We start from the raw sequence: 13465 nt of genomic DNA, 5'->3' as shown, positions 1-13465 counted from the left end.
AGCAACTATCACTCCAGTGTTCTAATGGTACAATGTGTTTGCTCATTGGCTCAGAAGGCTAATTGATGATTAGAAAACACTTGTGCAATCATGTTCACACATCTGAAAACAGTTTAGCTCGTTACAGAAGCTACAAAACTGACCTTCCTTTGAGCAGATTGAGTTTCTGGAGCATCACATTTGTGGGGTCAATTAAACGCTCAAAATGGCCAGAAAAAGAGAACTTTCATCTGAAACTCGACAGTCTATTCTTGTTCTTACAAATGAAAGCTATTCCACAAAATTGTTTGGGTGACCCCAAACTTTTGAACGGTAGTGTATATGTATATATATATATATGCCTGCATGTATATATGTATATATATATATATGTATGCATATATATATGTATGTATGTATATATATATATATATATATATATATATATATATATATATATATATATATATATATATATATATATATATATATACATATATATATATATATATATATATATATACAGTATATATATATATATATATATATATATATATATATATACATATGAATGCATATATATATATATATACATATGAATGCATATATATATATATATATATATATATATATATATAAATATATATATATATATATATATATATATATATATATATATATATATATATATATATATATATATATATATATATATATATATATATATATATATATATATAATTAGGGGTGTGGGAAAAAATCGATTCAAATTCGAATCGCGATTCTCACGTGCGATTCAGAATCAATTCTCATTTTTAAAAAATCGATTTTTTAAATTTATTTATTTTTGTTAATTTTTTTATTTTTAATTTTTATTTTTTTAAATTAATCAATCCAACAAAACAATACACAGCAATACCATAACAATGCAATCCAATTCCAAAACCAAACCCGACCCAGCAACACTCAGAACTGCAATAAACAGAGCAATTGAGAGGAGACACAAACACGACACAGAACAAACCAAAAGTAGTGAAACAAAAATGAATATTATCAACAACAGTATCAATATTAGTTACAATTTCAACATAGCAGTGATTAAAAATCCCTCATTGAGATTATCATTAGACATTTATAAAAAAAGAAAAAAAAAGAACAATAGTGTCACAGTGGCTTACACTTGCATCACATCTCATAAGCTTGACAACACACTGTGTCCAATATTTTGACAAAGATAAAATAAGTCATATTTTTGGTTCATTTAATAGTTAAAACAAATTTACATTATTGCAATCAGTTGATATAAGTCCTTTACAATTATAAAAGCTTTTTACAAAAATCTACTACTCTGCTTGCATGTCAGCAGACTGGGGTAGATCCTGCTGAAATCCTATGTATTGAATGAATAGAGAATCCTTTTGAATATTGGCAAAAATCTTAGCCACACGATTATCAAATGTAATAGGAAAATAAATTCATACTGACCAAACTGGCTTCATGGAAGGTCGACAATCTTCAGACAATACAAGGAAATTGTTTAATGTTATTTACTATGCTAGAAGTATCCCACAGCAGTATATACTGTTGATGCGGAGAAGGCATTCGACCGCATAAACTGGTCATTTATGTTTTGCACATTACGTAAATTTGGATTTGGAGATAATTTTATACGATGGATTAAGATGCTTTATACAAGGCCCATGGCATCAGTCAAAACCAATAATCATATTTCAGAACCTTTTTCGTTAAAAAGAGGAGTAAAACAGGGATGTCCTGCATCTGGTTTATTATTTAATTTGGTTTTTGAACCCTTAGCTGCCAAAATAAGAAGTGAAAATAATATTCATGGTATAAAAATTGGCTCTCAGTGTAATAAGCTATCAATGTATTGTGACGACATAATTCTCTACCTGTCACATGTTAACTCCTCTCTTCACTATATCAATAATGTCATCACTGAATATGGCTGTTTATCAGGGTATAAAGTCAATTGGGACAAATGTGAAATATTACCACTTAATAAACACTGCAAGAAATCACAAGTTCAGAACTCCAAAATTAAATGGAAAGAGGCAGAAATCATATATCTAGGACTACACATTACACCAAACCTTTATACAAGCAGAGATCTAAATCTTAAACATTTAAAAAATAAGATAGAATCCAAAATGGAACGCTGGTCACGTCTCCAAATATCACTTTGGGGTCGGGTGAACATAGTAAAAATGAGTATACTGACAGCAGTTAATTATATACAGAAAATGATGCATGTCCTAATTAATAAAGGTTGGTTTAAGAAAATACATACAATGATATCACATTTTATATGGTGTGGAAAGAAGGCCAGTTGTTCATACTTAAGGTTGTCTTGTACACAAGATAAAGGATGATTACAATTACCAAACTTCCTACATTATTATATATCCTTCGGTTGTGAACAAGCAAGCCACTTATTTCATTCTTCTGCAGATAAGGACTGGATCAACATAGAAAAAAATATGTTAATGAATTTGGACATTGATGTGGGGAGTTTATATTATATTTAAAAAAAATACCTAATGAATTGAGGCAGAGCCCAATAGAAGCCACCTTTAACATTCTAAAACTGTGTCAGAAAATACTAGGAATCAAGTCAATGACATCTGTAAATCAACCGCTTTGGTACAATCCTAATATCATAATTAATAAAAATGTGGTTAAATGGACAACATGGAAAGACAGAGGTATTACCAAACCTCATCATATTATTAATAAAAACCCTTTTAAACCGTTCAATGATTTAGTTGATCAATATAATGTACCCAGAAATCATTTTTTTAAATTTTATCTCTTTAAAACACGCTGTAAATAAATGCATATCCTCTGAAAGTATGTCTTTAAATAGCCATGAACTGGAAGATGCACTTTTTAATCAAGATACATTTAAGAAATTAATTAAACTATTTTATGGAATAATAAATGAACACCACACTAGAAATGCAAATGATGCATGTGTTTGGAAATGGATGATGGACTTAAACATTTTAGATGAAAGAGACATATCATGGAATGATATTTGGGAAAATACCAATAATCCCTTTAGAAGTATTAAAGATAAACTGACTCAATTTAAGATATTGAATAGATTGTATTTTACATCTTCTCAGCTGTTTAAAATTGGTGTAGTAGATAGCAAATTATGTATGAAGCCGAGGCAACTCTTGTTCATTTATTGTGGGAATGTCAGAGAATAAAAGAGTTATGGTTGAAAACAACAAAAGAAGCAATCACAGTCCTTAATATAAACATCCCAATGACACTGCAAACTTGTATTCTTGGGGATCTCCATCAATTTAGTAACGTGTCATCAAAGCGTAAAAATGCATTTCTTTCAATATGCATAATAAAAAAAAGGGTAATATTACAAAAATGGATAGATGTTGATAGTCCAACTCATACTGACTGGTACACACAAGCTATATCAGTAGAAAAAAATGCATTTAGTTTAGATAATAATGAGTCATATATTGGAATATGGGATCCATTATTTAAATTTGTTTTAACTATTAAATGAACCAAAATATGACTTATTATATCATTGTGGAAAATATTGGACACAGTGTGTTGTCAAGCTTATGAGATGTGATGGAAGTGTAAGCCACTGTGACACTATTGTTCATTTTTTTATTTTTTTTATTTTATTAATGTTTGTCATGATAACATCAATGAGGGATTTTTTATCACTGATATGTTTAAATTTGTTAATAATATTGATACTGTTGATAATATTCATTTTTGTCTCACTACTTTTAGATTGTTCCGTGTCATGTTTGTGTGTCCTCAATTGCTCTGTTTATTGCTATTCTGAATGTTGCTGGGTCGGGTTTAGTTTTGAAATTGTATTGCATTATTATGGTATTGTTGTGTATTGTTTTCATAAAAAAAAAAAAAAAAATTAAATTAAAAAAATTAAATTAAATTTAAAAAAATAGTTTTTTAATAATAATAATAATAATAATACCTGGGATTTATATAGCGCTTTTCTAAGTACCCAAAGTCGCTTTACATTCTTGAACCCATCATTCATTCACACCTTTTGAATCGAGAATCGTGTTGAATTGAAAAAAAAAATCGATTCTGAATCGAATCGTGACCCCAGGAATCGATTTTGAATCGAATCGTGGGACACCCAAAGATTCACAGCCCTAATATATATATATATATATACATATATATATATATATATATATATATATATATATATATATATATATATATATATATATATATATATATATATATATATATATATATATATATATATATATATATATATATATATATATATATATATATATAATCTGGAATACAATGTGAGCACCACATTGTATTCCAGATTAGGGGGGGCCATGTAAAAATTATGTCTCCTAGGAAGGGCGTGACCAAAGTCATGGAGTCTCTAAAGTAATAAACAATGTCAGAAACATAAATCCTCTTCCACAAATAAATCCCTCTTCTCAAATAAATGCTTCTCTAAATGTTTCCTCCTAGGGTCACATGACCTTGACATGCCAACTAAGCGCAGACTGAAGGATGCTAAAGATGCTAACGTGCTTGGTGTTTCAGAGAAGGAGAGGAGTGGCAGGAGGTGAGGAGCCTGCTGAGTAAGCACATGCTGAGACCCAAGGCGGTGGCAGTTTACGACAAAACCCTCAACGGCGTGGTCAGCGACCTCATCGCCAAACTCCGCCTGCGCAGACTCCCCGGGGGCCTGGTCACCGACGTGGCCCAGGACTTCTACTTCTTCGGCCTGGAGGGTGAGCTCAAGTTCATCAACAGCTGACACTTTTCACTTCTTTTGGAATGTTGCCTATCATTCACAGTCCGTACGTAAGACAAGAACACTTACGTTTTTCTTTTGTATCCATTCTAAGTCGTAAAATATGTCAAGTAAGAGGTGGCTAACAATGTAAACAATGTAAAAACATCGAAAAAGTGCCAACAATACTCCATGTACATGTCCTGACCTGAATACTAACAAGTATTAGTGACATTGTTATTATAAGCGCTAACACAGAGGAACTACTTTTAGAGAGCTAACTAGCTTATGCTGCTATATTGACATATTGAGCTGCTGCATGGCCTCTGAGTTGGTGAAAGTTAATTATCGATGATAAATCATGCCTCTCATCTGGATAGTAGAAGGTTGTGGACATAAACCAACAAGTTGGTCAACTTTGACATCCAACTTAGACCGGGAGATGGCCAGAAAGACACAAAAAAAATGTTTCTAGCTTTGTGATGTTTATGATGAATTGTTCATGTAAATGGGAAGATACAAACATCCCATCGGTCTGTATCCCAGTGAGAGCCGACATTGTACAGTAAGTGGTGGTTTTATTATGTTCTTGTTTAGCACTTAGCAATACTGCTACATGATAATTAGTGTTTGACTAAAGCTGCATCTGTTTTGCACACAGCTTCTAAAACTTGTAGATCATCCTCCTTATGTTCAGGCTCAAAAATAGACGTTTCTGAAACATCATTTGTCCCAAAGTAGTCTTCGTTGTCTCTCATCAAGTCTGCCATGATTAGTAGTCCTGTTGTTGTTGATGGGAAAGTGAGCGTTGTGATGCGTCTGTGAAATTAATACACTGCCATACACTTAAAATATGTAAATACTACATGTTATTATGAATACTACTACATTACATATATACTTACAGTATGATGAAAATATGTAAATACTACATGTTATTATGAATGTTACTACATTACATATATACTTACAGTATGATGAAAATATGTAAATACTACTTATTATGAATGTTACTACATTACATATATACTTACAGTATGATGAAAATATGTAAATACTACATGTTATTATTAATGTTACTACATTACATATATACTTACAGTATGATGAAAATATGTAAATACTACAAGTTATTATGAATGTTACTACATTACATATATACTTACAGTATGATAAAAATATGTAAATACTACATGTTATTATGAATGTTACTACATTACATATATACTTACAGTATGATGAAAATATGTAAATACTACATGTTATTAGGAATGTTACTACATTACATATATACTTACAGTATGATGAAAATATGTAAATATCACATGTTATTATGAATTTTACTACATTACATATACATACTTACAGCATGATGAAAGTATGTAAGTAGTACATGTCCTTATGAATGTTACTACATTACATATATATACGTAGAGTATGATGAAAATATGTAAATATTACATATTATTTTGAATGTTACTAGATACTACATACATACTTAGTGTGTATATAAAAATATATAAATATTACATGTTATCATAAATGTTACTACACGACATTTATACTTACTGTATGACATGTTATTATGAATGTTGCTGCAATACATACAGTATATACTTACAGTATGATAAAAATATGTAAATATTACATGTTATTATGAATGTTGCTAGATACTACATAGATACTTACAGTGTGTATATAAAACCTTGATGTTTTTTTTTTTAGAGCAATTTAGACCGCGGAATAGAGCGACTTCCATTGACTCCATTGTTAGCTGACTCTTGCTAGCATTTATTTAGGAGTTAGAATGCATCAAAAAAGAAAACCATATGTGTTATTTTCTTCATCTTAGGATGGTGAATGTTAGACAACGACTGAGTTGCCCTTAAAGGGGACATCACACAATGCTGTCTATTCAATACAATCACATTTCATTGTCCTCTTCTTCTTCTACTTGGCCAGGAGTCTCCTCGGTGTTGTTTGAATCCAGGATCGGCTGCCTGAATCCGGTGGTCCCGGAGGAAACGAAACACTTCATCCGGTCCATCAACAGCTTGTTCGTGCTGACGCTGCCCACCATGGCCATGCCAAGATGGCTGCACTGGTTCTTCCCCATACCCTGGAGACTCTTCTGCAAGTCCTGGGACAACGTGTTTAAATTTGGTGGGTTGATGATGGCGTGCTCCGATCAGGACGCAACTTTCAGAGCGAGGTTCTTAAGGCAAACACAACTTCCTGTAAATACTCCTTCCTGGGCTCCTATTGGCTGTTGCTGGTTTCTACACCAGTGCAAGTCCATCATGTTAGCAGAGATTGGAGTCCTTCAAGCGCACGCACTACAAGATTCAAGATTAAATATCAATCATGTTACTTTTAGATTTCCAAAATCACAGCTGTAACATCAAAATATATCTTCTACGATGCACAATATTGCATAGCAAGATATTGCCACACGCCCAGCAGTATTTACAGGGCTGTAAACCACACCCACTAAATTTTAGAAGATACAAATATATTAGCAGCATAAGCCGCAGATATGTACGTTATGAAATTAATTATTTATACAGAAATATTGTGTAAATGTTTATTTACATACCTTCAATGTATGTAAACACACTGTCTGTAACAGGGCAGTAAAACAAAACAGAAGCTATTGATGTCTTTATTCATCCTTTATGAGATGAATGAGATGTTCTCCTTTTTAATAAGGTTCAACGGGTTTATCAGGGTTCTTCTTCCTTGTACTTTGTAAACACTTCATGAGTTTTATAAAGTGGATAATTTTAGTACATTGATTTATTTCCTTAATACATTCTATGATTTAGCAAAGAGAAAAATCCCTAGATTAGCCGCACCCTTGTATAAGCCGCAGATGTATACATTGTAAAATGTATTATTTACACAAAAATATTGTGTAAATGTTTATTTACATACCTTCATTGTTTCCAAACGGTGTTTGTAACAGGGCAGTAAAACGGCTGATCAATTAATACAGAAGTCATTGATGTCTTTATTCATCCTTTATGAGATGAATAAGATGTTCTCCTTTTTAGTAAGTAGTTCACAATGTTTATCAGGATTCTTCTTCCTTGTACTTTGTCAACACTTTAAGAGTTTGAACACTTTGCTAAAGTGGATCATTTTTGTACCTGGTTTGAATTCTTTTCTTAATACATTCCATAATTTAGCCCTTACCGAAGAGAAAAATCCCTAAATTAGCCGCACCTTTGTATGAGCCGCAGATATATACGTTGTGAAATTAATTATTTACACAGAAATATTGTGTAAATGTTTATTTACATACATTCATTGTATGTAAACACGGTGTCTGTAACCGGGCAGTAAAACGGCTGATCAAACCAAACAGAAGTCTTTATTCATCCTTTACGGGATGAATAAGGTTAAAGATTTTTTTTCAGGATTTTTCTTCCTTGTACTTTGTAAACACTTTATGAGTTTGAACACGTTACTAAAGTGGATCATTTTTGTACTTGGTTTGATTTTTTTCCTTAATACATTCCAGAATTTAGCCGTTAGCAAAGAAAAAAATACCTAGATTAGCCGCACCTTTGTATAAGCCGCAGATACTGTATATACGTTGTAAAATTTATTATTTACACAGAAATATTGTGTAAATAATTATTTACATACCTTCATTGTATGTAAACGCGCTGTCCGTAACAGGGCAGTAAAACGGCTGATCAAACCAAACAGAAGTCATCAGTGTTTTCAATCATCCTTCATGAGATGAATAAGATGTCCTCCTTTTTTAATGTTTATCAGGATTAGTAGTTTGTCAACACTTTAAGAGTTAGAACACTTTGCTAAAGTCGATCATTTTAGTACTTGGTTTGATTTCTTTCCTTAATACATTCCATAATTTAGCCGTTAGTAAAGAGAAAAATCCCTATATTCGCCGCACCTTTGTATAAGCCGCAGACATATACTTTGTGAAATTAGTTATTTACACATAAATATTGTGTAAATGTTTATTTACATACCTACATTGTATGTAAACAGGCTGTCTGTAACAGGGCAGTAAAACGGCTGATCAAACAAAACAGAAGTCTTAATTCATCCTTTATGAGATGAATAAGATGTTCTCCTTTTTAATAAGGTTCAACATGTTTATCAGGATTCTTCTTCCTTGTACTTTGGCAACACTTTAGGAGTTTCAACACTTTTCTAAAGTCGATCATTTTAGTACTTGGTTTGATTTCTTTCCTTAATACATTCCATAATTTAGCCGTTAGCGAAGAGAAAAATCCCTAAATTAGCCACACCTTTGTATAAGCCGCAGATATATACGTTGTGAAATTAATTATGTCTATTTACATACCTTCATTGTATGTAAACACGCTGTCTGTAACAGGGCAGTAAAACAGATGATAAAACAAAACAGAAGTCATCAATGTTTTCAGTCATCCTTCATGAGAATAATAAGATGTTCTCCTTTTTTAATGTTTATCAGGATTCTTCTTCCTTGTAGTTTGTCAACACTTTAAGAGTTTGAACACTTTGCTAAAGTGGATAATTTTAGTACTTGGTTTGATTTCTTTCCTTCATACATTCCATAATTTAGCCGTTGGTAAAGAGAAAAATCCCTAGATTCGCCGCACTTTTGTATAAGCCGCTGACATATATGTCGTGAAATTAGTTATTTACACATGAATATTGTGTAAATGTTTATTTATATACCTTTTATATACCTTCATTATATGTAAACACGCTGTCTGTAACAGGGCAGTAAAACGGCTGATCAAACAAAACAGAAGTCTTTATTCATCCTTTATGAGATGAATAAGATGTTCTCTTTTTAATAAGGTTCAACATGTTGATCAGGATTCTTCCTTGTATTTTCTCAACACTTTATGAGTTTGAACACTTTGCTAAAGTGGCTCATTTTTGTACTTGGTTTGAATTATTTCCTTAATACATTCCATAATTTAGCCGTTAGCGAAGAGAAAAATCCCTAAATTAGCCGCACCTATAACCTGCAGATATGTACGTTGTGAAATGAATTATGTTTATTTACATACCTTCATTGTATGTAAACACGCTGTCTGTAACCGGGCAGTAAAACGGTTGATCAAACAAAACAGAAGTCTTAATTCATCCTTTATGAGATGAATAAGATGTTCTCGTTTTTAGTAAGGTTCACAATGTTTATCATGAATCTTCTTTCTAGTACTTTGTCAACACTTTAAGAGTTTGAACACTTTGCTAAAGTGGATAATTTTTGTACCTGGTTTGAATTCTTTCCTTAATACATTCCATAATTTAGCCCTTAGCGAAGAGAAAAATCCCTAAATTAGTCGCACCTTTGTATAAGCCTGTCAGGTTCAAACACTGATGACATCTATTAATCAGACAAGAAGCAAGGAATCATACAGACACAGAGTTCAATTTAGCTCATGAGGAGAACGCATGGCGCTGCACCCTTAGTCACAGTCTCGCCCTACGCTCTAAGGTTCAGCTCCTGCGTCCCTCTACTTATTCAGGAGTTCCACAGTCAACAATGCTAAGGCCGCCTCTAAAAGGAGTGGTCACATATATTATGCAAAGCAGGTCCAGGACGCACGATACGTGACAGAATGCGCTGGGGGCCTTGTGATTTCACCTTGTCCCCGCTTTGTCTGTGTGTTGTCATCTTATCTTCGTTGAGGTCCTTGAAGTCTCTGCTTCGTCTGCGTGCTGTCATCTTATTTTCGTTGAGGTCCTTGAAGTCCTTGGCTGTTAGCGGGCTAAAACAAAGATAACATCTGTGGCTGAGGCCACCCCTCAGACAAGAAGTGTTGTCCTTGCATAGATTAGAAAAGTCTAACTTCAGCACAATAGCTAATAACTAAAGCAATGGACTTTAAGCATACTAAAGTTAGTGCGATAATATATACATAATTATTCTAACATTTCCCTCCTGTTTATCACATTACTTCCCCAGAATCTTCTTATCCCTAATAACTTCTTCTTGCGATTTTCAGTTAATAGTTAATTTCCCTAGGGCCAAGTTATGTTTACACTCAGAGTTCAACAACATCTTCTCCACCAGGGTCTGGAAACAGATCAGGAACACCGTCCAGGTAGGTATCCTCGTCATCAAATTAATCTTTCTTGGCGTCCGCCAGAAGGTGCATCTGAACAGTTCTATCATCTGCTGGGCTAATCGCTGTGGTAATCAGACGGTTAAGCAGAGAACGCAGACAGGGAATACAACAACATCCACACAACGTCAGTATTGCTGCAAACACAGCCATAGATACTAGAATTGATGATACCAAGGATTTGTATTTGCCGAACATATCCAACCATCCATCCCACATAGATGTATCTATGCCGGAGTGCTCTTTCATTTTACCGTTGAGGGTGCGCAGGCCTTCCAGTGCTCTGGTCAGGCTATCTTCTGCATCAGTGTAGTTTGGTATGAACGTGCAACACTGTTCGCCCAATATTGCGCACACGCCTCCTTTTTCCGCTAACAACATGTGTAGCGTCATACGGTTTTGAAAGGCCATAAGGGAGGTGGCGGCGAGTTGATCGGCCATGGCTTCAAATCCGGCCTGTGTCCAATTTTCTAGTCTCTGTACGTTGTAGTGGACATAGTTTATTCTATCAACATTCTTGTTAATCGTACACCACCAGCAGACGGATGATTCGAATCAAGCTGCAATTTGATTTACCAATTAGTACTCGTCAGGTACACCTCTGGGATCGATATAAGTTGGATCTCCAACACTTTGCCAGTTTACATCACGTGTAGTTCTTTTCCAATGTTCGGGTATCAAACTGTTCAGGCGTGTTAACAATTTTCGTACTAATATTAATACATTTACTATGTGTAAGCAGTTGTCTGATGATAAGTTTCCTAACTGTTGTCCAGAGCCTAGCATGTAAATGAAGGTGTAATTAGCTTTTGTCACATGTTTATCAAATGTTGGTTTCTGCTTTGTTTCTTTGGTTACAGGGTAGATTTTGTCCCATGTAGTGCAATTCCATTCAGGATTCGTTTTGCTGATTACTTCAATTAAACTTTTTTGCCATGAGTAACCAATTAACAGCCAAAGGAGGAACCAATTATTACACACCAGTTGTTACTTTGAACATTTATCCACATCATCAAATGGTACGCTTACAACTGTGACTCCAGCGCGTTTAGTATAGGTGTTCACTCTGGGTTGTTCGGTGTTGCGCATGGTTTGATTTATGCAAACAATCACCGGGAAATATGGGTCTAGTCCACTTGACCATGCCCACAATTGGAAACCGCATCTGGATGTGTTGAACAGTGTGGCATTGGGTGGTCTATTTTGTCCTTCAGGGAGTGATATGGTTAACACTAGATTTGGGCCTTGATGTTTCAGAGTTATTTGACTTTTAAAGAATTTAGCTTCTTCACTATCTCCCGGGGCCAGTAATTCATTCATTCATTCATTCATTATCAATAGACAATTAAACTTTAGCAACTAAACACATATTTACACACCTATGCTTGAGAAGGAACAGGATGAAGAAAATATTATAATTCCTGCCCCCTCCAACATAATAAGTAGTCTTACTTAAGGGATAGCCCAGATTCACAAGCATACAAAACTAAACAAATACATCCAAATATAACCAAAAAAATAATATACACCTCACGGGATGATACAAAACAAATACAAAACCAGACACAAATTAAGTAGAACAATAAATATAATATATACTATAATATATTATATGTAGTGACCAGAGTGTCCCATTTCCCCCGTATTGGATAGCCTGTGAGGTACCACCAATAATGTGGCTAGTCTGTTCCCATGGTGGGAATCCTTTTAAGTTTCTAACAGGAAGTAGTGTTGTATCTATCGAACAGACGAGTCTGTTGTTCTTGCCTTAGCATTTCCTGTTTGTCGTTGAATGCGGCTGTACTTGTAATGTTCATGTACATTTTTACTAAATCTGTACATTGTGTCCATGGACGTTTTGTTTCTTCCATACATTTCTTTAGTCTGTTTTTAATTGTTAAATTTTTCCTTTCCACTAGTCCTGCGCTTTGTGGATGATAAGCACAGTGGTTTTGAGATCAATTTGGAATAATGATCCTATATTCTTGATTAATTGATTTGCAAAATGAGGTCCACTGTCACTGTATAGATTTAGTTATACCCTATCTTGGTATTATATCTTTGCATAATGCTTTTGCTACTGTTAGCGCATCTGCTTTTCCTTTAGGAAATATTTCTACCCACTTTGAAAATGCATCTACTATGACTAGACAATACAGTTTTTCTTCACTCCTATTTTGTTTAATAAAATCCATGCATAGATGCTGGAACGGGTGTTGTGGTTTGGGGAATTGGCCTCGCACAGGTCATGCATGCCCTACAATTTTATTTTTTTTAATAAGAATAAAAGCTGTAGGTAGTATAGTACTGCTGTATACGATTCATATTCCCTCCTGTTGAGGCATGAGTACAACAATGGCTCAATACTGCTGCCCACTTATACAGATTTTTTGGTAAGATTGGTTTATTGTCTGGACATACATAGAAGTCTTCTTTGTTCAACATGGCATTTTTTTTAATCCATTTATCTTTTTCTTTTGGAGTACTTTGTTGTTGCATGTCTTTTAGTATATCACTATTCATGTCACTAGTTTGTAATTTAAAAACTTGTATTTCTTCTTCTGCTGTTTGTTTTGCTGTTTTGTCC

The 13465-nt window shown here is 33.6% G+C and overlaps 1 protein-coding gene across 1 annotated transcript in view; it reads left to right on the top strand.

Annotated features, from left to right (window-relative positions):
- Nucleotides 1-13465, top strand: part of LOC133655551 (25-hydroxyvitamin D-1 alpha hydroxylase, mitochondrial) — a 44257-nt gene that overhangs the window by 13627 nt on the left and 17165 nt on the right. Inside the window, exons 3-4 of the mRNA XM_062055804.1 lie at nucleotides 4585-4775; nucleotides 6740-6940. Of these exons, the coding sequence (XP_061911788.1) occupies nucleotides 4585-4775; nucleotides 6740-6940 (392 nt within the window). The remainder of the gene's footprint in view (nucleotides 1-4584; nucleotides 4776-6739; nucleotides 6941-13465) is intronic.

This window comes from Entelurus aequoreus, linkage group LG01 (genome assembly GCF_033978785.1).
Source record: "Entelurus aequoreus isolate RoL-2023_Sb linkage group LG01, RoL_Eaeq_v1.1, whole genome shotgun sequence".
Lineage (NCBI taxonomy): Eukaryota > Metazoa > Chordata > Actinopteri > Syngnathiformes > Syngnathidae > Entelurus > Entelurus aequoreus.
Note: the sequence above shows the minus strand (reverse complement) of the source record. Positions and strands in the feature narration are given on the sequence as shown.